Source organism: Aulonocara stuartgranti, assembly GCF_965226115.1.
Source record: "Aulonocara stuartgranti genome assembly, chromosome: 3".
Taxonomy (NCBI): Eukaryota; Metazoa; Chordata; class Actinopteri; order Cichliformes; family Cichlidae; genus Aulonocara; species Aulonocara stuartgranti.
The window spans coordinates 42,032,924-42,059,470 of NC_138941.1; the positions used below are offsets into that span (position 1 = coordinate 42,032,924).

The following is a 26,547-nucleotide window of genomic DNA, read 5'->3' on the forward strand; positions in this document are numbered from 1 at the left end:
ATTACTCACAACTGCATGTTGGTCTGGCTCAACAGGAGGCTGCACCAGATGCAGTACACCATCACCATCAACTGATAGAATATGAGGTTTATACAGGTCACTTATAACTTACAAGGGACCAAATGGCAATTAACAAACATATAGCACTCAGTTTACACTTCATTGTCATTATGCTCTCAAAGACAACCAAGACTGAGGGAAGGCAAAATCAGTAGGAAAATAACTTCACTACAAAATAATTCATTATGGTGAAGAGTTTATCAAATGAATGAGCAGCACTGCAAAGGTGACTGTGAAGAAAGGATGTATGCACATCATGTATTATTTTGAATTTACCTCTTATGTAGGCACTTGTGTCTTGCGGGGTTATTGACTCAGAGGATGTCCCCGCAGAGATGCCTTCGGCCACAGGGCGCCCACTGTTTTGGCTGAGGGCAACTGCTCAGCCTCTGTGAGTGGTGGTGGTGGTGGAGGACCCCCACCTGTTTTTCGGGCCTCCGCTTTTTTTCTGTTGGCTATAACGGGTCACATTTAAGCATACAGAGTAAGCAAATATGTACTTGTAATGCTCAGATAATTTCAATAAGTGCTTACAGAAAGAAAATTAATGTAGCCTCTAACTGCAATTGATTTACATGGGACAAACAGACCAAGCACTGTGGCTCATAATACAATTGTACCTTACCTGTTTGGACTATATTTTTATATTTCATTTTTACTTGCTGCCAGGAACGTTTGGGGCCTGTTGGGTTGCACCTGCGCTCACATCACAAAATGAAATGTATAAAATATAAAATAAAATATAATAAAATAACGTGTTAAATGGGTGGAAATCCCTAGATCAATGTTTAAATTAACACTCACGCATTGACTCTATGTTTTGCCATGCATGCTCCCTTTGTTTTGCAGCTGAGGCTGTGTTACTTTTTTTCCGTAAAATTTGCATGTTATCGGCATATGCTGCCATCAGAATTTCAGCCTCAAGTGCTGTAAAATACATTGACCGCGCCTTCTTTCCCTCCATCTCCATGGTGACTCGCTTAATCTGTGCTCCACTAATCAGGGCTTTATGTATCCTCGTGCGCGCACTTAACTTGGGGTTAAAGCAACTCCGCGTTGACTGAACTAATTGTTATCAGCCTTTCTGAAACCGAATATTCCGAGTTGGACAGTTCGGGGTTACTCAACCCTGAGTATCGTTTTTCACTCTGAGTTTTCTAAACTGGCTTCCTGAAATAGGGCCCAGGTCTATGATGACGAGGAACAGGACACCGTGGAACACAGGGTAACGCAGCCTGACACAGGGTAACGCAGCCTGACACAGGGTAACGCAGACAAACTGGCAACAGGCAGGAGAACACACAGGGCTTAAATACACACACCAGTAATCAGGGGATGAGAGACAGGAGGGGAACACAGCTGGGAGGAATCAGAGCTGACGGGACAGGGGAAATGTAAACTGAACACACTCACATCAGGCAGAGACCTTCACAATAAAACAGGAAACTCAGACACGGGGAACCAAACAAGACACAGAACTAAACAGACAGCTTCACAAACAGACAGGGTGACACCATAGACAGACAGAGACGTAGACTCAAAGGCAGACCGAATATAACACATAGAACTCAAACAAGAATAATCATCATCATCATCATAAACTAGAAAATGATAATAAACTAAAAGCGCTGGGTCACCGACCCAGGACCATGACAAATATAAAGGACCGAGCTTGGAGGAAGACATGTGAAGAGATCGGGCAACCTGGTAAGTTCATTCATTTCTCTTTTGAAAGTTTTCACTGACCCGGGGAAGCCGCACAAAAGCTAGCAAGCCACCGCTATTTTCCCACTGATGTACAAATACCGTTCTGCTCTTATGGATGTTGTCATATAGGAATATATTTTATTGTTTATTAATAAACAGCACACAGTGGTCCCGCCGTTCATCTGTCACTACCTCACTTTTTTGCAGTATTTTATTGCACAGTACAACTGTCAACAATGCACACTGCATTCTGCAGCCTGATTGACAGATCTCCTCCGTGTCGTGTCTCCTGCGCTTGCCAAATTTGTCATGTTTGGTTTTGATAACCATCACGTCCAATAGAAAAAACAGCACAAAAACACCCATAACTATGAGCCTCATTCGGAAATAAGACACCTGCACCGCGAGGGAAAAAGGCGCACGAAAGTGGCAGGCAGACAAAGACAAAACGCTGCATAATAATACTTTTGCGTTTTGCAATCTACAATGGTTTGCGCTTTGAGAATCAACTTGTGAGAACTGTGACTAATGTTCATGTGTGTGTGAAAAAAAAGTGTATAAAGTGCGTGGCAAGGGGCTAGTTATTCTGAGAACCCCTGCTGCAGTAAATGAGGGACTACTGTATATACTTTCTCTATGACTATTGTTTTCAACCTGTTAACATTTAATGTTGTCTTGACAGAGTCAACAGATTTTGCATCAGAGCATCCCCCGTTGCTTCTCCTGCTGCTGCACCCTCAGGTATGTACAGCAAGCACTGATAGCTTTTTACTCGGTTGGATTCCCTTGTGATTCCCTTTGCTAAATATCTACAACCAATCTGATTACATCAGTTTTTTTTTCAGTGTTGACCCAGCATTTTCAGTTCTTTTATTCCTTTGTATTATGGTTTGTATTCTGATCCTTTTGTCATGCTTTGTTTATTAGTATTATTCTATGTTTCAGTTATTCTTTGTGAGGGATTAGTTCTTAAGTTGTGTCTCTCGTTAAGTGTAAGTTCAGTTCAGTGTCAAGTCTGTGTCTGTTTCTTGTTTCCCGTTTTATTGTGAAAGGTTGTGCCTCATCTCAGTGGTCGTATCCAAATTCATGGGCTGCATCCTCCTGAGGACCCGGCCTTCGCGGTCTACGTGGGCCGGGTCCTCAGAAGATCGGGTAGGCCGGAAGTAAACGGCCGTGAAATTGGACGGTCTAGCCTTCTGATTAGCGTCACCGCTGTCTCGGTGGAGTTTAATAAACTCAGCCGTCTGCTCCTTGCTACGGTGGCTGGGAAGTGCAAATTGCAACAAATTAAAAAACCGCAACAAATTACAAAAAGCCCACAACAAATTACAAAAAGCCCACAACAAATTACAAAAACCCCACAACAAAATACAAAAACCCCACAACAAAATACAAAAAGCCCACAACAAATTACAAAAAGCCCACAACAAAATACAAAAAGCCCACAACAAATTACAAAAAGCCCACAACAAATTACAAAAAGCCCACAACAAAATACAAAAAGCCCACAACAAATTACAAAAACCCACAACAAATTAAAATAAACCCGCAACAAATTAAAAATCCTTGACGGAAAGGGATTGTCTGAAATACCGGAAGTGACACAACGATTAGGCTTACTCCATATTTGTAGCTCAGAAAAGTGATTCGGGATGTAAACAAACGTCGAGAAACGCACTCCTCACAGCGCTTCCTCATTACCCTGACCGTGCTCGCTGCACTAAAAATAGATGGAAAATGTTTTGTCCGTTTTGTGGCGTTAGCTTCTGCCTCTTCACCCCTTTTTGTGCTTCCTGTGGACGGTCTCTGGAGCTTTTGCGGGACACAGACCAGGCCGAAGGATCAGACTCCCCAGGGACATCAAAACATACAAAAAATTCTGAACAAAGTAATTTTGATATATTACTCACTTTTTTTCTCTTCAGTCTATACTATTTCAGTTAAATAGCACGTTTATTTACCATTTTGGCTTTTGTTTCTTTTTATGTTTCCTTATACTGTATTCTCGTCTACGTTTAGTAATGGAGAGTGCTTATAACCCCGTTTTGATGTTAAACGTTTTTCATTCAACCAGAACAAACATGTCCGTCATACAAGCAGTTCATGGAGTACAAAAAATCAAAATCCAAAGAGCGTCAAGCCTTCAACTGTGGAGCAAAATTAAAACTCAAGCAACAGAGTAAACCTGTCAAGGTAAGCCATCACAGGTAAATTTATAAACGAGGATTTGGCAATTATTCTTAAAGTGATCTTGCTTTTATTATTTGTTTCTAGATCAATATAGGAATAATGGTGAAACAACAAACGGACTTAAAACCGCTAAGAGGGAAAACACTGCCCTTATTTATTAGCCCCGAAATTACAGCCCCTGACCTCCTGAAGCAGGCTGTAGAAAAAATGATAACATTCAACAAGGACTTGGTGGAGGGACCATATGTCCTTTTGTATCCCGACAGCACAGAGGTGATAAATGTGCCTGGGACAGAAAGGCCATTCCGACTGGCAGACTACAAAGATGAAATAGGAAAGAACTACAACAGGATTTCTCTTTTCATTTGCCCAGAGAGCCACTTCAAACAAGGTTTGTTAATTTTATATTTTGATGTATTTACATATACAACAACTAATAATGTGTTTATTTTCTCAGCTCTGATTGCAGAGGATGGTACCTCAGACTCAGACCCTGAGATTGTGATTACATCAAGAAGCACAGCTGAGTTCAACCAGGCAGACACATTGGTGTGTACCTTTTCCCCCCTCCACCATGCCAGAGGCCTGTGAGTGGCCCAGGCTGAGTGCTCTATTTTTTTCTCTATAATGATCATAATTCTGTAACATCCATGGGTGGATTATTTTCATTGTGTGATTGTATGTTCTTTAAAAAAATTATTATTATTATTTTGATGAACTAAATGCAATACGAAGTTGTTGAAAGCTTTGAAAAGTGCATATTTTTCATCTTAGGTTTTCAAACCACAAGACCAGAGTACCCCTAATGGTAAACATGCAGAGAAGGAGTAAGTTATTTCAGAGCTTGTTCTGCTATATATTAGAGTTGGGCAATACAATATGTCACAATATTTCTTTGTTTTATTTCAGGGAATATTGATATACATCACAATATAAACAGCTAGATTTGTACATATTAAATGTGCCGTTGCTCATAAGTAAGATGTGAAATCCTCAGAAGCTTGTTTTGATTTAAATATTTATTTCCTGTCATACGTTCAGACAGACAGATGTATTACCATATTACATTCCTTTCAGATAACTAAAAAAAGGTACATGTTAAAAACTAGATAAAAAGTCAGGGATAAAGATTTCCAGTTTCAAAAGACAACAAACACCATATCACTCAATTGCTTGGTCAATTACATTTAAAAACCAAAAAGAATGATTCTAAAAATAAATCTTAGTTTACAGTAAGTTTTACAGGAGAACAGACATAAAATTGACAGTTTTTGTCAATATCATATGAATAAGCTAAGAAATTGTCACGGCTGGCGGGGTGAGCCGTGTGGTGTGGGGGAAAAGGAGGACCCAAAATGCGGCAGTGACTGATGATTCGAGTGTTTATTTACAAGTGGTGGAGTGGCAAAAACAGGCAGTGAGGCATGACAAAACAACTGCAGAAACCTAAACTGGGAGAACTAAATGACAAACCTGTGACCATGCAAAAGGGGTGCGGGGCAGAGAGACAGGAACGGAACACCATAGAACGCAGACGAGCCGACAACGAACACAGACCGACACCCACTATATACACACACACATACACAAGGTAATCGGGTAATCGCACACAGGAGGGAAGAACAGCTGATCTGAATACACATGATGACTGGAGGACACAAGCTGAACACAATAACAGACACAGACCGTCAGAATAGAACAGGAAATCCAGAACACGAGCCTTCAAAGTAAAGCAGGAAACACACAGACTGATTTACAACACAACACGGGGACATGAACATAGCACCAAGGACAGACACAGGTAGGGCTGAATATACACCAAACTTCAGGTTCAACCCTAAACTAATACAAAATCAGAATAAACACAAAACGCTGGGTCAACGACCCAGGACCATGACAGAAATAAAAGCAAATTCTCCTAATCTCTCCTTGTATATTTATTTTAATGGTTTGTTTAGATGTAAATGGTGCCCAAACATCTCCACGGGTGGTGTTGCTACTTCACTGTGCTGCAGGTAACAAGTCACCCTAACTGGACATGATGCTGTTCCCATAGCAATTGGTTGCTGCACAACTTGATAAGGATTGACTATTCTTATGTCAATGAAAAAAAAGAGGGATTAGAGGAATAAGCAGCATGTAAAATGGATGGATAGCTCTATTGCAATAGTCTCATATTTCCATTGAGAAAAAAGTATAGTGCAATACATATTGTTGTTATTTTATTGCCCCGCCCTAATACAAATATTTATTGGTTTCATAGCATTTTTATAATGTTGGTATCATAAAAAATATTAAACTGTATGAGCTTCTTATCTGGACATTTTAATTCCAATTCTGTTTCAGACATGCTCCAGGACCTTCATCTACCATACAGCCATGTCAGGTATTTGGGCAATTTATGTCAGCATGAGGTTTTTTGCTATTGTTGAAATAATACAATGCTATGTATGTTTATGTACAGTATGCAATCTTTGTTGTTCTTGTTTTTCAGATTGTAATATCTGATACAGAGGATCTTGATCACCAAAACGAAACAAATCCAGTCATGAGTCCCTATAGGTAAATAAAATTGTGTCTTATACGTAATTTTAAACCTGTAACTACAGTACACGTTTGGGTTTGTGAAATGGGTAAAGATAGTTATAGGGTCAACACAAGTTTTTCTAATGTTGGAATTATAATTTCTCAACAGTAAATATGCAGACCTGTGTGCCCCCTGCATTGAGGACGAGGATGAAGAGCTGGTTGAAGTTGCTTCACTGATGGATTCCAAAACACTGTAAAATATCAAATAATACTTCAAATAACAACGCTAAATTGTATAGTCTTGCATTCTGTCTTTCATTTTTGTGATTACAGGGAAGACGTTAACATTACTCTACCTGACATCATTGCAAACTTATCCAGTGCTATTCATCATGGAAGTGTCAGCAGATTCAACATCTCAAGAGCAAATGTCTGGGATGGAGCAGTCAGGGGTTTCAGGCGGTTGTCATACTCTGAAACCAATGACATGTTGGTTAAATTTACTGATGATGCTGGCATTCTAGAAGAAGGACTTGATGCAGGTGGCCCAAAACGAGAGTTTTTGAGTCTGCTAATGAAACACATGAAAGATCGTCCCATTTTTGATGGACCAGAAGGACATCGATTCCTCGTCTACAATGCAAAGGGTATGCAATGATCAGATCTTTGATAAACTTAATTTAAAAACATTTTTGGGACTTGTAAATCAATTTGTTTTTAATTATTATCAGAAGCAACTCATTTTTTTTTTGGATTATTTCAACACAGCATTAGTATGTCTATCTGGTCGATTGATCTGACATCGATCGGCTCTGATCGATTGATAGAGAGAGGTGTGTGTGTGTGAGAGAGTTTATCATTTACTGTATTCATTCACAGCTGTAAGAGAGGATGACTACTACCTAGCAGGAAAGATGATAGCTGTGTCAGTTGTGCATGGTGGTCCAGGGCCCCATTTCCTGTCAGAAGAGCTGGTACATTATCTTGCAGGCCAGACTTCAGTAAAAGCAACAGTTGCCTCAGTCACAGATGACGACATAGGGAAAGCTTTACAAGAGGTGAGGACAGCGCAGGATTTGAATGCAGGATAGAACTATAGTTTCTTCATCTGTATGAAATTAAAATCTTCTTTCTTTGTGTAGGGAAAAAAACAGGAATGAAAATCAGACACGTAAGCTTACATTGTGTATGTCCATTTTTATGGGTTTTTCAGATCGACAGTGCTGGTTCAGTGGATGTCCTGCGTGACTGTGTCATAAAACACAGTACTATGCTACAGGTGGCTGGTTGTCTAAGGCATGTTTCCACAGTTGAGGAAAAGAAAGACATTGTGTCTGACTATCTCCGGTGGTATATAATTGCTCGAAACTCATCTGTAATTGACAGGTAAGACTATTATAGAAGAGACTATGCACAACACCGTCATAACAATAATTCTATAATTTCCAACTGAAATGTTTTACATTCTCCAAGGTTTCCAAAGTTCAAAGTGTGTCCATAGTTTATGCATGTATTATGAACTGGTAAATGACACAAAGTTCTCCTCATTCTTTAGATTTAAAGAGGGTCTTTCAGCACTTAATTTCCTGAGTGCGCTCCAGCAACACCCTACTTTGCTTTCCCCGGTCCTGTGTCACATGGAAAAGAAACTCACAGCTCTTGAACTTGAGAGACTTTTCAAACCTGACTTCAGCCCATCTGGAAGTAACAGGAGACATCTGGAAAGTCAAACTGTGGGCTACTGGTCAGACTATCTGCTGGACTGTGAAGGTTTATACCAGTATTTCTTTTAGTACTCATTACAAGACAATGTGTTGAATTCACATATACATATATAATTTTTTAATTTTTTTTTTATTCTTTGCAGAATCACAAACTGCTGTGTCGGTGGGCGATGTTCTGATGTTTGCAACTGGGCTAACATCACTGCCACCTTCTGGATTAGATCCACTACCAAGCCTACAGTTCCTGGATGACTCTTTATTCCCGATGGCAAATACATGCTTAAACTTATTGAAACTACCCATGACAACCTCATATTCTGTGTTTAAATCCAACATGGATTTTGGAATTCAAAACTCCCCAGGATTTGGATGTTTCTAGGATGTCTGGCCTTGTATTTCAAACCTGCTGTTGATTTGTTTCTCAAGTTTTTAAGTCAAGATTTTTTTTAAATATGTTATGAATAGGAGAAGGTGGGACATACTAGTAGTACCGCACAAATCCATTTTGGTTTACCAGGTGTAATTTTATTAGATAACCCAGTCACTTACAGCTGCTTCTTCTTGGCATTACATTGTAAATTCTGTAGGTTTTTTTGATACAGGACTTATCCAGAAATCAGTTATGTATTTGAGCGTTTTTTTTTTATTCTAAAATGTAGGTACATATGTTCAAAGGAGATTGAAAATACAATGGCTTGACTTGATTTGTTCAAAGGTTTGACAGTGCCGCTAAAAGTAAAGGCATTTAAAAGTGCACCGTGTTCTACTCTTAAAAGTTGTAATAAACCCACAATACAGTGCAAGATTTGATTTTATTATTTATCGAAATGTTCAGGACTGTATCTCAACTTCCATCAGCTAAACAAGCATCACAATTTGCAAGACATTGCAGTAAGAATGTGCTTTTACAAACACTAACTTAAACTTTTGGCATCTTCAGCCAACTCATGTAGCCTAGTCCAAAAATACAGCATATGCTATAGGTTTTGGTAAAAAACCAAAAAAAAAAAAAGTTGGTTTTTTTTGGGTTTTTTTTTTAGAAATTTGCAATTTCTAATAACTTCATGTAGAGTTCAGTGGCAGACTCCCAGCAGACTGGCTTTTGAAAATGATTTTGCTCCATTACAAAATCCAGATACTCCTGTATGTTTGAGTCCCCACATACAACTACTGACAACCTAGACTCAGGAAAAGTGTCCAGTTCAGATTGTTGAATCAGGAATCCACAGTCCCTGGAGCCGTATCTGTGGTCAATGGAAGACAATTGCATTAATATAGGTTTACACAAAGTAATTATTTGATCATTATTATTCATTACCTGTGGGGTAGGTAGTACAGTTCATTTGGCACGCCTCCTGGACATGAAGCTGTTCTTGAAGGACGAATCCGATGAGTGTTCCACAACTTCACACATTCATCAAGATCCTTCTGAACAATGTCAGTGAAGCAAAATCTCAAAAGTTAAAAAAAAAATTGTTTAGAAATAGTTTAGTTAGTTTACATGGCATCGTTTCACAACATGTCATCGCATGGCACTTTACAGTTCATTTTAACTGAATCATATATAGACTCCAGTCAGTTTAAATGTTTTCTATTGAAAGGGATTGCATACAGGCAAAAATCGAAAACATTTGAGTAATGTGCAAAAGTTCATTTATTTTAGTAATTCAAATTAAATGTGAAATTACCAATATTGACTCATTACATACAAAGTGAGGCATTTCAAGTATTTGTTATAATGTTAATAATTAAGACGTAGAACTTATGAAAAACATGTTCTATTTGTTTGGGTCCTTTTTGCATAAATTACTGCCTCCATGCAGCGTGGTATGGATGCTATCAGTCTGTGGATCTGTTGAGGTGTTATGGAAGACCAGGATGCTTCAGTAGCAGCCTTGCGGTCTTAGCCACTACACTATGTGACACCCCTTTCATCCACACTTACATTGGACAAAACTTTCTATTAATGTGCTTTGATAGTCTCTGGGAACAGCCAACGTCTTTTAAGGTGTTCTTTATGGAGGGTGTCAATTATGTGTTTTTTTCCCCACAGCTGTCAGGACAGCAGTCATGTCCATCCTGTGAGTCGTCCTAAATTAGAAAGACCATTTAGAGGCTCAGGAACCCTTTGCAGATGATTTGAATTAATTAGCTCATAGTAGAGTGGCACTTTAAGTCTAAAATATTTAACCTTTTCACAATATTCTGGTTTTGATGTTGGGTTTTCTTAAGTTCAAAATCATAATCATCATAATTACTAAATGGGCTAAAAATGTCTAGTTTGGCAAATAATGAGTATTTAATATCGGTTTTACTTTTTAAGTTGAATTACTGAAATAATAATAATAATAATAATAATAATAATAATAATAATAATGGATTGCATTTATATAGCACTTTGAGGCCCTCAAAGCACTTTACAATTCCAGTATTCATTCACTCTCACATTCATACACTGGTGGAGGCAGCCACAGCTGCCCTGGGGCAGACTGACTATAAATCAACTTTTGCACAACATTCCAATTTGTTACACCTTTAAATATCAGGCAAACTTAAATGTTATATTTACCTTCCTTTTCGATATATGGACCACCAGGACTCAATTCGCTGGTTATTCGTTGATGAACCAAACATGTGACTGGACTCTCCGCTGAAGTGGTCATCATGATGGTGACGTAGTGCGCACTGAACTGCAGCCATAATGCCGTTTTCTGTCCCACAGTCAGTTCTCAGTCTCATCGGTACAACACCAAGGCTCCCAACACATGACAAGTAATAGTAAGCTATGACCACTGGATTATTATTGGTTGGTCCACATTCTAGCCACAAAACCTTGCGTGAAAATCCATCAATGCACCCTGAAATGGCCAAACCGAATGGTTTGAGCTTGTCATAACCATCAGCATGCCACATGTAGTTGGGTCCCAGCGAATGATAGGTTCTCCTAATGAATCTTCTGCGTGTTCTCATCTGGCATGCATGAGGATTAAGCTCCCGGAGTATTTTCATCACATCATCCCTCTTCACTTTAAGATGATGCTTTTGTTTAAGTACCTGCCACATTGTTCGATACCCAAACAATCGCCCAGGTCCTTGAAGCTCCGCTCTGATTGCGTTAATGATTGTTGTTCTGGAGTGAAAATGTTTTCTTCGGTAAAGTCCAGCATTATTGAGTTTACTTTTAAGACTTCTTAAACTCATCTTTACACCATGCAAAGTTAACATCATGTCCATGATAACACTATATGAGTGACCTTCGTTGAAATATTTAATGCAGCACTGTAGCTTGTCTGATCCTTCGGCCTGGTCTGTGTCCCGCAAAAGCTCCAGAGACCGTCCACAGGAAGCACAAAAAGGGGTGAAGAGGCAGAAGCTAACGCCACAAAACGGACAAAACATTTTCCATCTATTTTTAGTGCAGCGAGCACGGTCAGGGTAATGAGGAAGCGCTGTGAGGAGTGCGTTTCTCGACGTTTGTTTACATCCCGAATCACTTTTCTGAGCTACAAATATGGAGTAAGCCTAATCGTTGTGTCACTTCCGGTATTTCAGACAATCCCTTTCCGTCAAGGATTTTTAATTTGTTGTGGGCTTTTTGTATTTTGTTGTGGGCTTTTTGTATTTTGTTGTGGGCTTTTTGTAATTTGTTGCGGTTTTTAATTTGTTGCGATTTGCACTTCCCAGCCACCGTACCTTGCTGTCTAAAATATAACAGGACACTGGAGTAAACTCTCGGCCATCTCACACTTCTGTTTAATCAGTTTTCTGTTTGACTTTTAGTCAGCTGTGTAAAAACCAAGGAGGAACCCACCCGGGGGATTAATAACGTTTTATTTTATCTAATCTAATAACTTCAATCTCAGCCAAACCGATTTACTCACGAACAAACAAAACACTGAAAAAAGCCCAACAATAACCTTTTTAGGTTGTCTAAGTGACTTATATATTACGTTTGTCACGGCCGGGCGGGTTACACACAGTAATTCGGCGTGCCCGTGTGGCGTGCTGGCTAGACCCAAGCGCGGCGAAGGCTAGCGGTGGGTTTGGAGCAGACACGCAGTTATTCTAGTAACGATCAGTGCACGAAGCGTGGCTTCGGAACGGTCGTTACCGACAGAGAGCGAGCGGAGCCGGGAAGAGAAAAAGGATTGAAGGGATAATCACTCACGGTTGCTGAATCAGGCGGAGACTGACGTCGGCAGAGTTTCGGAGCTCCTGACACGAAGAGAATGATGTCTGAGCGGCGAACAGGTGGGTGGCGTCTCTCTTTTAACCCCGGCCCCGTGATCAGCTGATCACAGCTGATCACCGGCTGACAACGTTTAACCCGAGCAGCGAAAGTCCGCGGTGATCTGAAAATGATGTGCCGGGAGTAGTGCCATTCTCGGCCGCATCAGTAACCCTCGAGCTCCCGGCTAGCGATCGAGCTGGTGGGTAGCAGACGTCTCCGAAAACGTCGAAGCACTTTAGCAAAGATGCGATATCTTGATAAACCGAGCAGATATTTGATGTTTACACAGTTACTTTCTCGCCTGAAAATATGTTAAAAGTTTATTTTGTGACCCAGAAAGATTAATAAGAGTAATTTTAAAACTTAGTAGCGGCCGCCATTAGCCGGAAACTGGAGCTTGGCTGGGCCGCGCTATGAATTCTGGGATATGGTGGGCCACGAAGGACACACCCGACCCATCCTTCAAATTCGGAAAAAGGAGCACGCATTTGTCGGCTGCATTCGGAGGGGTCTACGAATTTGGACAGCCTTCGGCGCGTCGCTGTGACGTAATCGGTCTACAAATGCGGCCTCAGGAGAATGCAGCCCATGAATTTGGACACGACAAGTGTGTCTAGCTTTGCTCCCCGTGTCTCTAGTCCAAACCCTCCCAGCTGTGTCTCCCTCCTGTTTTCCATTCCCTGATTACTCCCCTGTGTATATAAGCCCTGTGATTTCCTGTGTTCCCTGTCGTGTCGTACCCTCAACTAGCTGCGTGTTCTGCTTCCGTGGGTCTGGTGTTTAGTCACCTGCTCCAGTTTAGTATTTGTTTTCCAGTGTTTCAGTCCTCAGTTCCTCTGTTCAGACTTTTGTTCTTTTGGTGAGTTTAGTTAGTACGAGGTTTTCCCCAGCAATAAAGCTGCGCTTTAAGTTTCACTTCCGTGTCTGAGTTCTGCATTTTGGGTCCACCACTCCTGCTTGCCTGCCTGCCTGCCTGCCACACAGCCAACCATGACACTCGAGGCCAGAAACAATGTTCTTATTTTTCTCCTCTTTCTCCCTGAGGCTCTTCCACTTTAAGCAGGGTCCTTTTTATTCCTGTCTCTCAGTAAATACTTATATTTTATATATTTATGTTTAATGTTTTTCTGTTTGTAAATTTTAATATTATTTGAAAGAAAGTTTTATAATTACTGTCTCAGTTCTACTACACAGCAAATGTTGGCACACGACTTGACACATGTAGAATTTATTTCATATTATACTAATGACAAAATATACTAATACAGTGGGATGCAAAAGTTTGGGCAACCTTGTTAATAGACATTATTTTCCTGTATAAATCGTTGGTTGTTACAATAAAAAATGTCAGTTAAATATATCATATAGGAGACACACACAGTGATATTTGAGAAGTGTCAAGAAGTTTACTGGATTTACAGAAAGTGTGCATAAATTTTGGCACCACAAAAAAAGAAATGAAATAAATATTTAGTGTATATCAATGTGTGTGTCTCCTATATGATATATGGGGTGCCTTTGTCTGGACGTGCTTCCCATCCAGAGCTGCACAGCACAGAGGAAAGTTCCAGCGCTCCTGGAATCCCTCTGTGATGGACCGCCAGTCTCCAGGTGAAGGCACAGCCATGAAGTCGTCCACTAGACAGTCCCAGATGGCCGTCGCTACCTGGGGGGTGATCTGACACACCGTGGACACACCGACTCTGAAACTGAACGCGATGGTCCTGAAGGAGTCCCCGGTGGCAAGGAACCTGGAGAAAATTGTTCAAAATTAGTATTATGTGTACTGCAGTTACAAAATACATTATTCAAATTCCAAAATACTTTTGTGATGTCAGATTTAAATCAAAAAACATAATTTTGAAATTATAAGGATCATTACATGATATATGTTAGATATAATATTAAACAGTTGTGTTTTGTTTGAACTTTAACATATAATTTGATTGGTAGCAACTTTTACCCATACCCTCCTGACTACCAGGAAAAAAAATGTTGTCCAATCAAAAAACTTTTAATCCCTCAATGTTTGTAAGGTAATTAGAAGACTGAAATAATTTTTTGGGGAAAAAAAGTTTACATTTTTTAGATATCACATGTCCACTGCAGAGGACATTGGAAGGCCAAACATGTAAAAATGAACTTTGATGGCAAACATTTGCTTCAACTCTTCACCAAGGAGAAGTTTGAACTCAAGGAACTGTAGTGGTTTCTTCCCCCAAAACTGCAAGTCACTGCTATACTGAAGCCACGAGTTGGTGATTGCCAGTTTAAAAAGTAGAAAACTGCACATACTGTCAATTTCTGAGTGTGAGGGACCATCCTGTAGAAACTCAACATTCAGCAACAAGGTCCATGTCACCTATATTGGTAGTGTACTCAGCAATTGCCAGTGGACTTGGCACATGGACAAACCTTTTGTTTTTCTTAGACCATCTTGTGCGTCTGTCCTGAGGTTGATTGCCATAGGCAGAGGATGCCATGACAACTGTCCAACCACTTAATGACAGCAAGTTCAGGTCTGAGTACCATCCCTGATGCTCCCCCTTCTTTCTTCTTCAAGGGCTTATTCCCTATGATCTTCTTCATCAGACAACTCAAGATCTGAGTTTCCCTCATCAAACTGCAATAAATTTCTTTCTGCTTCTAAAAAGGACTCCTTTTCTGGTCATTTAAAAAAACAGAACAAAATGGAGGAAATGACTAGAAATGTCCACTATGGAGGTCATTTTTTAAACACTTCAATACTATACTAAAATGAAGTTAGAATTAAGCATACTATGTTTTAATGTGTTATTAAGAGACTTATTTAAAATATGTTAACAACATTTATAGCTAAACATTGCTCAATAAGAAGTTTTATGCACTTACTTTTCTTCTTCCCATAAAATGTGCTTGCAGCGATGGCCGCCATGTTCCTTAATGAAAAAACTAAAGTTCCCAAAGCTCCACCCCTTAGGGGAAGCCCTAAATGTCCTCTGTAGATACCAAAAGGAGGCAATTCTGTAGTATGCAGTGCATGGGAGATATTCAGGTTTAGAAAGGTGCTCTACAGAGGACAAATTTGCATTGCTGGTAGTCAGGAGGCTACAGTGAGCCAATCACTCATAATTCCTAGACATGTCAATCAGGTAGGAATGAAGTAAGACATTAATAAAAATAAAGAGTTGTATGTTGACATGTGGTCTTATCACAGGTTAATTTTTGAAAAATTAACCTGTGATAAGACAGCTTATCAAGATAGAATATGCTATATAGAACCATATAACTAAAGATGAACCAAACTGTTCACAGTTTTATCTAACTCTCAGTTTTAAGAAAGGCTGGTTATAGAGTCTGACAGCTGCAGGGATTATATACAAATATTCCATATACCAGAATTAAACCAGGTCTAAAAAAAAAAAAAAAAAGGAGTGAGTATCAATACAAAGATTAACCCACAGTTTGATATCAGCAAACACTGAGAGCATACACTGATATGACACCACAGCCATGCTATCATTGCAAACACTGATAACAGCATAAATTGAATCAGGACTTGATGAGACCTTTTGAGTATCACTAGAAATATTATAAACAGTCGTCTCCATACCACAGTTTGCGTTCAGTAAACACCAACGGCATTCATTGATAGCATAGCACATCCATGTTAGCAGTCTATAAATGACAGTTTGGCATATATTAGCACAGGTATCAATAAAGGACAACCGTATTAAACACTTTTACTAACCGCAGGCAGATGGACAGGCGCTCTGCAGGTGGGATTGAGCGCCTTTAGTTGGTGTCTAGGCGGGCGATGCTTGGACCAACGCGGGACAGCAGGTCCTCAAACTGGGCGAAGAAAAGACGGTGGTATTGCTGAAAGCGGCCGTCATCCAGGCGCAGCTCCTGGAGCAAATGGTGAAACTCACCAAACTGCTCACGCCTTTCGGTGGACCTGATGGACCCAGGTACGGCGAGGACGTCCTTAACGCCACTGCTCTGCTCTCCACAGTAAATAGAGAAGGGAGACTCTCTTCAAGCGCTAGCTCGACAGCTGCCATCTTGCAAAGATGCCGTCTGGCACAACTTCCTCCCACATTCCTCCCACATTTCCGGTTCACGCGCGTCAGATTGATTTGTGTTGGACACGCGTCGAGGTGCGAATGTGCACACGTCAAATTAGGGGTGTCTATCAGCAGAGTGAAGCTGACCCCCCACCCACTTGAAACGTAAAGGCAAATAGGCGGAGCGGTTAGTGCTACGTTTGTGCAGATTTGTGAAGGTAAAATTAGCGTTTGTGCTGCTACGGTTTTTGAGATATTAAACATTATTTTATAGGTCATTCAAAGGTCACCATCCCCCCAGACTGCTCCAAAACAAACCAAAATGGTCTACTTTTTTAGTGCTACGTTTGTGCAGATTTGTGCAGGTAAAATTAGCGTTTATGCTGCTATGATTTGAGATATCCTGTTATGGTTTACTGCTGAAAAATATCTTTTTCAAATGACCTTTCACTTTGTGTGTTCACTTGTTCAATAAAGTTCTGTTAAAAAAACCCTCTCAGCTAAATTTGTAATGAGTGTATTTTTTTTTAACTTCAATTTCTTTACTTCAATCACTTTTTGTTCATAAAACCACGATGCAAATGCTTGAGTATTTATTTTTTTTTAGAGTGGATTAAAAAAAACTTTATTGAAAACTACATTTGAACATTTTACACTCCCATGAACACTTTTTGAGAAACGAACAAGCTAGCAGTCTTTTGCATCAAATACACTTTTTCTGGCAGAAAAAACTATTATTTGGCATTACTGTGTCTGAAGGATTCTTAGAACAGCGTTCATCTGATTTCTGAACAAGGTAAGCTTACATTTAAAATACTGAGGTTTTAGTTACTGAGTTAATAAGTTTTGAGTTTTACATGATACAGTCACAAAACAAAACAAACAGGTACACTGTTTACTACCATATCCAGAGCTGTCTTCACCAAATCCAAGCTTTCCAGCTGTAAGACAGAAACCTTCAGCAAAAGCATGAAAAAAGATTACTTAAGATCTATAAACTATAATTAAACTGCTCTTAAACGTTCTTTAATGCACCATGTGTGGTGTGAGAGTTCAGCAGTCAAATACTTTTGTACGTAATTAGTAGTAAGACTAATTCATTCAGATGGTATTTTCTTATTAGGTCAGGGCTAAAACTGAACATAGTTATAATGTAAAAGTAATGCTGTTATGCAACACTGTATTGTAAAAGGAATAAGTACAATTTTTACTTTAGCATTTGTCATGTCTGAAAATATTTTGCTTTACAGTATATGCAATTTTTAGTTAAGGTAGGTTAAGGTATTAAAGTTTGGCATTTGTTGTTGATTACAAAGGTTCCATTTAAAGTTGGTGAAAATATTTTTTTAAATTCCAGTATTTTCTTAATGTCATATTGTTTCTAAGCATACCTGTTATTCATCCATCAAATTGATTCAAGCTGCTTAAAGGATTCAGTCCGTTTTGAAGACAGTTATTGATTACTGAGATCATAAATAAACACTGTACAGTTCAGTGCAGTGCTGTGATTATTCAGGCATCCTTTTGTAATGCCAAATTGTCATGTTCTCAGATATAGTATTAATCTTAACACCTGAAAAAATGTCTTGTTACTGCCAGAAATTATGCATTTTTATTTGTATGCATGTATGTTCTCAACCATTAACACTTGTTTTTATTTCTATACCATAGATGACACTGAAGGAATATGTGATACCACAATAGCCAGTGTTCATGGTCTTTACAGTAAGTCACTGATGTATACTGATGCATAGCAAGACTGTATGAGATCTATAAGTTTGTTTTAAAAGTTGAGTCATTCTTGTTACAGGGCAGCTTATACGGTTATGAGATTTAGCCATGTTATTGGCATTGGCAAGAACAGGTTTCTTGTAAACTTTTTCCAATAAAATGTTACTGTACACAGTACATTTGTATTGTTGTTTTGAATATGTTCATCAAGCTCCTTATCTATTTGAACATGCCAGAATTCAAGAGACTGCCACACATGAGCTCAGTAACATGGAAGAATAGCATTTATTTTTAATTTCAAACATTTCATAAAGATACACAAATATAAATGTAAATCATGTTGCATTTAATGGGACAATAACTTGGTTACACTTGCAGGAACTGTTTTGTTGCATTGTTGCTGGGATACTAAAAATAAAAGTCAAAATATTTTTGGCATGTTTCTTATAATTTTAGGATTCATATTATGAAGGAGCCTTGTTTACAACAGCTAACACTGAATCAGTATAGCAATGATTCATGGTCATTTTACATGAAAACCAGCTAAAATATCTTACAACTAACAGAAGTGAAATACAATAATAATTAGGTGATGGATCTTCATATGGGTAAATGATTATAATAGCTTTGCTTTAATATAATTGCACTAAAAGCTCCCCAAAAGGCATAACGACTTTAAATATTAATAATGATACGTTTATAGAAACATGCATTCTGCCATTGAAAAGGCCAAAACCAGAGAGCGTGATGACTTCAAGGCTTTTGTTGAAGACATTTGTAAAGAACTTGGTGATAAACTGGTCATTTCCCAGGATGCTCTTGGTGCTTTCATGATACTGAACAATGCTGACAAGGAACAGTTTGCTGGCTGTCTCACAACATCTGTGAGTGACTTAGAAAAAGCTCTTAGAAATGAGTCTAAAGTTTCTACCTTTGAAATGAAACTGCAACATCTCTGTGTAGAGCCTCAGGATGAGCTTTTTAGCCAGCTGATTGGTTGTGGCAAACAGTGTCCATTCTGCAAAGCTCCCTGTGATGCAGGAGGAAAAGCCCATACTGAGCACTTTGTTTCACTGCACAGGCCACAGGGTCTGGGTACATACAGATACTTGGCAACAGGTATACTTCTCACTGAGTTATGCTCGTCCAATGTGAAAAGTGACATAACATTTAGCTGCAGTGAAACAAAACATGAACCACACCCTTATAAGGATTACAAGGACATTTTTAAAGACTGGAAAATTCAACCAGACGAGAGCCTGGAGGCATCAGACTACTGGAGATATGTTATGAGAAAATACAACAGTAGATTTGCCAAAGAATATCAAGCAGTACCTGCTGTCATTCCAGAAGCTTGGAAAAAAATAAAGAAAGAACAGGCAGAAAAAAGTCTCAAAGAATCATTTTACATCAAGTAACTTTCCAATTCAGGGTTGTGGGGATGACTAGAACCTCACAGGAGAAAATAGCACAGATATAGTATTTGTAGTGTGTGTGTGTGTGTGTGTGTGTGTGTGTGTGTGTGTGTGTTGGGGGTTCATTGATGGCACTATAGTAGATACTGGGAAAATGCATGTAAACATTGAATAATAATTTTCTTTAAATTATTAAATAGATGTGATATGTGATATATACATATATGTTTATTGATTGATTAAATTTTTTTGTCAGATATTCACAATTTTGTTTCGAATGACTTAAATAGAAAAGGAAATTTAAAAAAAAGACTCAATATATAATTTTTACTTCTGTGAGGATTATGGTTCAACTATTTAATTGTTTCGTGTTTAGATCATGTTAGTATAAACATTTTCTTTAATCCTTTGAGTAAGTGACTTTGTTTTGCAGAATTTAGAATGAGCTTTTCTTTTACTGACATATCTGATCTTACACAAACTTTTTAAAGGACTTACGGGATTCATTTTCTATCTGATGAGCGCAACAAATTGAGTTATGTCTATTTGTCACAGTTTTTGAGTCTTTGCCATTGTAAAGTGTTAAGTAACGAGACACATGATCTCAGTCATGTGTATGTGTTGTTTTGATTTGTATGAGTTTTAATGTGTTGGCGTTAAATAAACTAAATCCATCCCCAAATATATGACAACGAAGCTTCCAATGTGTGTGTCCACATACATCTGGACTAGTAAACACTGGTCACAGTTCAGGTCAGAACCTTCTGTTACACACCGGCCCAAGCATCTCTTTAGAGAGATGCTGGATCTAGGTCTCCACCCGGGATAGGGCATCGGCCACAATATTATCGGCCCCTCGGAGATGATGGATGTCAATGTTAAAATCCTGCAGTAACAAAGACCAACGCATGAGACGCTGGTTGTTATTCATCATGCGAGAAAGGAAAACCAAGGGGTTGTGGTCCGTATACACAACGGTTGGGGCGGGGCTGGAACTGACATACACCTCAAAATGTTGGAGGGCCAAGAGTAACGCTAAAGTTTCCTTCTCGATGGTACTATAATTCATCTGATGTTTATTGAATTTTCTCGAGAAGTAACACACTGGGTGATCAATACCCTGGTCATCCTCCTGCAGAAGTACAGCACCCGCACCATGCGCACTGGCATCCACCTCTAACTTGAACACACGAGTGAAGTCAGGGGCACCTAACACTGGGGCACTGCATAACAGGGCTTTGGCTGAGTCAAAGGCATCCTGACAATCAGAGTTCCACAAAAACAGGCGCGACGGACTTGTCAGCGCTGTCAGGGCAATAACCACGGTGGCGAAATTTTTGCAGAACCCTCGATAGTAGCCACACATTCCCAAAAAACGGCGAAGCTGACGCCGCGTAGTTGGTACAGGGAAATCCAAAACGGCCTGGACTTTGGCCATGAGAGGGCGTACCTGCCCCTGTCCCACCTGCTTCCCCAGGTAGGTAACCACAGCTTTGCCAAACTCGCATTTGGCAAGATTGACTGTCAAACAGGCACCCTTCAACCGGGCAAAAACCTCCCGTAGCGTCTCCATGTGCTCTAACCAGGTCAGCGAGTAAACCACAATATCATCTAAGTAGACCTCGCATCCGTGAACACCCAGTAGCACCGTGTTCATCAGTCTTTGAAACGTGGCGGGAGCATTTCTCAACCCAAACGGCATCACCGTGTATTGCAGGAAACGGTCTGGTGTCACAAAAGCTGAAATTTCCACCACCCGTTGTGACAGGGGCACCTGCCAAAAACCTTTCAAAAGATCTAGCTTGGTGACAAATTTGGCTGAACCCACCCTATCAACACAGTCATCCATACGGGGGAGCGGAAAAGAGTCTGGTTTAGTGATGGCATTTACTTTGCGATAATCATTACAAAAACGTGGGGTTTGATCAGATTTAGGCACCAAGAGGGTAGGAGAGCTCCATGGACTGAAGCTGGGCACCGCAAAACCATTCTCCAACAGGTATTCCACCTCCTTTTTCATGATCGCCCGCTTTCCGGGATTGACCCGATAGGCGTGCTGCTTAATGGGCCGGTGGTCGCCAACATCGATATCATGCTCAAGCATAGTGGTTTGAGTCGGCTTGTCACTAAAGAGCACAACATGACCACAGATCAGATTGTAAATGTCCTGCCTGTGGGGCTCATCCAAATAAAGCAAATGAGCCTCAAGGTCCTCCAAGATCTTAGAATTCTCCAAGCTGGGTCCCTGGTGTTCACGCAACCCATCCACCTCCGGTTGGTAGGAGGGTGAACCCACCGTCACCATAGGTGAAACCAAGTTAGTCTGACTCTGGTTCCGGTCCACATATTTCTTGAGCATATTAACATGACAAACCCGGGACTTCTTCCGCCTATCCGGGGTTTTAATCAGGTAATCTGTGTCACTAACTTGGCGCTCGATCTCATAAGGACCACTAAAACGAGCTTGAAGACATGAACCCACAACGGGTAGGAAAACTAAAACACGCCCACCAGGCAAAAAGGTGCGCTTGAGGGTCTTCCTATCATACCTCTCTTTCATCTTCTCCTGAGCACCGGAAAGCGACCTGCGCGCTAACTCACATGCAGCGTGCAGCCTCTCCCTAAACAAACTTACATAATCAAGCACATTGTGCACGGGCCGCGGCTGGTCGGGCTGCGCGAGCCACCCCTCCTGGAGCAGACGTAGGGGTCCACGCACGGTGTGCCCAAAAACCAACTCCGCCGGGCTAAAACCCAGGGACTCTTGTGTGGTCTCTCGAATGGCAAACAGCAATAACGGCAGGCCCACATCCCATTCGGAATCAGTTTCAAAGCAGTACTTCCGCAACATGGCCTTCAGGGTCTGATGGAATCGCTCCAATGCCCCCTGCGTTTTTGGGTGATAAGCACTAGACACCCGGTGCTTAACCGACAACTCAGTCATCACCTGAGCAAAAACCCCCGACAGGAAATTTGAGCCCTGATCGGTCTGAATGTACTTCGGTAACCCAAATGTAGAAAAGAACTGCACTAAGGCTTTCACCACGGCCTTAGCCCTAAGCGATCGCAGGGGAATAGCTTCTGGAAACCGTGTGGCCGCACACATTATGGTAAGTACATACTGGTAACCTGCCTTAGTTTTCGGTAACGGCCCTACACAGTCCACAATAACATGCTCGAAGGGCTCCCTTATTGCAGGAATTGGATGTAACGGGGCGGGTGGAATGACCTGATTGGGCTTACCCGACACCTGGCACACATGACAGGACTGACAATAACACGCCACATCAGACTTAAGCCCCGGCCAAAAAAAATAACGAAGCACTCGGCCATATGTTTTTTTAATCCCCTTGTGGCCTGACAGATGATGCTCATGGGCCAGACTCAAAACCTGGGGTCGGTACTCCGTCGGCACCACCACCTGAGTGACCACCTCACCCCCCAACCCACCCACCGGAGCCCAATTGCATAACAGAACCCCGTGGTCAACTTCATAAGATGCAGGACCAGGCAACGCCCCTGGCTGCAGGGCAGCAGCTCGACAGGCAGACAACGTATCATCAGCCTGTTGAGCCGCAATGAGCTGCTCCCTGTTTACCGCCAGGCACAAATCCTCCGACACCACACTAAAAACCTTCGCCGTCTCACCATCTACCCCCGGAACAGAACTATCATGCGGCTCAGAGCCGTCCGGAAACATTTCGGATATGTCCACCACACCACCCAAGCGACGAGCTTGAGCACGAGTAACCACACATGCCGGAAAAACTGTGGAGTCGCCCAGCTCCAACGGGAATTGGCATAACCGATCCGAAGTAGGACACTCAGTAACTTCCGGAGTAGCCAGAAACACTTTTCCCCTGGCCAAGTCATTTCCCAAAATAAGATCAATGCCTTCAAATGGCAGCTGATCTTGAACCCCCACCCGCACAGCGCCCGATACGAAGGACGAGGTCAAAGTAACCGTATGGAGTGGCATGCGTAAAATACTCATCTTGATTCCCCACACCAGCAAATCAGAACCACAGTACGACTGCTGAGAAAAAGGCACGACTCCCCGCCGCGCCACAGAATGCTTCGCCCCCGTACCCCTCAAGATGGTGATCGGAACCCGGTCCCCCGCATCACCAGACAACGATAAAAACCCCGTCGAAACAAATGGTCGAAACACCTCATCTATCCCCCGCGGAACGAACCCAACCGGCATTAAGCTAGGGCGGGGTACCGCAGAACAACACTGCACGGCCCCCCCCAAAATGTTGGTCCGCGTCACCTCCTTCGCCCTCAGCACGGGACAAGAAGCAACGAGATGACCGAACTCATGACAAACATCGGCGGTCCCCAGCGGCCACCGTAGGGCTACGCCGCGAGAGCGGGGGAGAACGCCCCCCCCCCCACCTCAGGCAAAACTCTAGAACCCCGACGTAACGGAGGGGAAAAACCCCTCTTGTGCGTCAAAGCAAACTCATCTGCCAGAACCGCCGCTTTCGCGAGGGAAACGACCTTTTGTTCGTTCAAATAAACAACCACCCGCTCTGGCAGAAACCAGAGCCAGAACCAACCACACAAACAACCCCCAAAAACACAAAAAACAACCCCACACACCCACACGAACCCCACCACACACAAACGACCCCGAAATCCCTCAAACGGACGAGCCCCCATTTATGTTACACACCGGCCCAAGGCCGGGGTGCAACACAACAAAAAGATAAACCCTATACATAATAACGACAAAATAAATCACACCGCGGCAGATTGACGAGGATTAGTTAATTTATTGACTGAACAGGTAGCGAGCTTCAGGGTGGGCAATGCCAAAACAACAAACAGAACACACTAGAAAGAAAAACAGAGCTAACTTACCTCCCACGATTCAAAACAAAACACAATTCTCTAACCTGTCTCCCTACCCGAAACAGGAGAAAAGAGGGGAATAAAAGAAAACGGCTTCCCACCCCTACAGCTACCAGGCCCAGGTACAACCCTTTCTCAACATTTATATTGCAGCCCCGTGCAGTCACACGCCACGACGGTCCCCAGACACACAGCTCACGGGAAACCAGGAAGTCTTCTCGCCGGTCCAGTCCAACCCCTTTTGTAGCTGGCCTCGTTCCTTCCTCCACCAATGGGCGGCCTCCACCTGGAAACTTGCATAACAAGCATCACTGAATACAAATACAAACAATAACAACACCGTACCGCAACAAATGACCCGGGTCATAACACCTTCCCTTACAGACTGATCGACACTAAAACTGAATGGTAAAATACCCCCAGCAACAAATTCCTGTACTATAGAGGGCCAGATGTGACAAAATGAAATAATTAAATATGCCATTAATTAATTATATAAATGTTTCAATAATTAATTAAATGCTAATTTATTTCATTTAAAACATTGAATAAATCATTTACTTGTTTTCAATTTTATTTATTAAATTCATTATGTAGTTAATTCATTATTGAGACATTTATGAATTATTTAATTATGTATTTATTTAATTCATTTTGGAACTTCAGCACTAACTGGCTCTCTTTCCTCATTCAAATGCTGCAGCATGGTGTATGTGCCATTCCACCTCCTACAGGAGCTTTAGATGTGGTCTGCCCATCTGCTGCTGCATTTGGCAGAGCTTCTTTGCTGTTGTGCTAGACCAGAAATAGCTTACTATCTTCTGAGCCTTACCTCTGAGCTCCTCAAGTCCAGGTGTGTTATCAATTGATTTTCCGACAATTAGCTTCAAAGTATGTGCAATGGACTTTGTGTGGCACACTTTCAATATTTTCCAACATGAAATCATGTTTGGTGCTGCATCTGTGACAAAGCATCTGACCTTATTTTGGATGCCCCACTCCTCCATCAAAGCCTTCTTCACCTCAGCAATATTTTCTGCTGTATGTGTCTTAGGAAAATGTCCCACTCCTAGCAACACTGTGGACAGTGTATCCTGTTCATTAACAAAATGACAGGTCACAGCCAAGAACCCATCCATATGAATGGATGTCCACATGTCACTGGTGAGACTAACAGCTGTAGCCTTCTCCAGTTCTCTCTTCGCCTTCTTCTTTTCCTCCCTGAACTTTTCCACCACCATTTCCTTTAGAGCTTTTCTGGTGGCTGTTGTGTAGGCTGTGTCCAAGACACCAACAAAGTCTCTGAAAGCAGCATCCGCAATTATGGAAAAAGGGTTGCAAGTCCTTCACAATCATGTTCACCAAAGCAGCATCGACCAGTTGCTGTCTGGTCTGAGTGGGCTCTATGTTCATGCTCCCTTCAATAGAAGAAAACTTTTGAATAGGAGTATAAAAATGTGCTTAAGTGTCTTGTGCAAGTTGATTAGTCTTTTATGCCGTTATTCCCTGCTAGTTCTTTTTTTTTTATTATTCATGTTTTGGATGGACAGAAACATATAAGCATATACAACAGGAGTAATAATATTGTTAGTTCTCTGTCCATTTCTCAGTATCAACAAACAAATAAGAGCTAACAATAGCTAAAGAAAACCAAAAGAAAAAATGTCTTCCTGACATTTCCAGCAGGTGTCAGTGTCAGCAAGCTTCAACCTGACTAGCTTACTGGGAGTCCAGTAATTTCTGTGAAGCAACTTGTATTGGATAAACTGAGATTGTGCTTCACGTGAACAAACATACCATGATGAAACCAGCTTCTTTCCCTTGGATCCAGATTAAATTCCGCAAATGATTTCATGCCAGTCTGTCCAAATAAATCCACCACCTGGTTGATACCTGCCCTAGCCCAAGCCTCCCACCTGAATGGTTTCCGGCGGAGCTCATGGGCACGTCACTGCAACTCCCCCTGGCTTCTGCTCCACGGCTGCTGAGTGACCCCTCATCTGGGACTCTCCTCAGCTCTTTCTGGGACAGTGGCGCGGCTGCCCCTCTGTTGGTCT

General features: G+C 41.3%; 2 protein-coding genes and 2 long non-coding RNA genes across 4 annotated transcripts in view; all 4 read left to right on the forward strand.

The window, feature by feature from the left end:
- Positions 1-26,547, forward strand: part of LOC309701701 (up-regulator of cell proliferation-like) — an 87,855-nt gene that overhangs the window by 13,949 nt on the left and 47,359 nt on the right. The gene's annotated exons all lie outside the window — the stretch shown is intronic.
- LOC309701707 lies at positions 3,156-4,130 on the forward strand. Its single transcript, XR_014275224.1, has 3 exons — positions 3,156-3,655; positions 3,842-3,960; positions 4,042-4,130. It is a non-coding gene; the product is annotated as an uncharacterized lncRNA (long non-coding RNA).
- LOC309698273 (uncharacterized protein) lies at positions 4,165-6,743 on the forward strand (the record flags this gene model as incomplete). The annotated part of the gene is made up of 6 exons (XM_082520606.1): positions 4,165-4,348; positions 4,415-4,506; positions 4,732-4,784; positions 6,304-6,343; positions 6,452-6,519; positions 6,653-6,743. The coding sequence occupies 6 exons, from the start codon at positions 4,165-4,167 to the stop codon at positions 6,741-6,743; spliced, it is 528 nt and encodes a 175-aa protein (XP_082376732.1).
- On the forward strand, positions 7,414-8,617 carry LOC309701706. The gene is made up of 4 exons (XR_014275223.1): positions 7,414-7,544; positions 7,700-7,872; positions 8,042-8,256; positions 8,354-8,617. It is a non-coding gene; the product is annotated as an uncharacterized lncRNA (long non-coding RNA).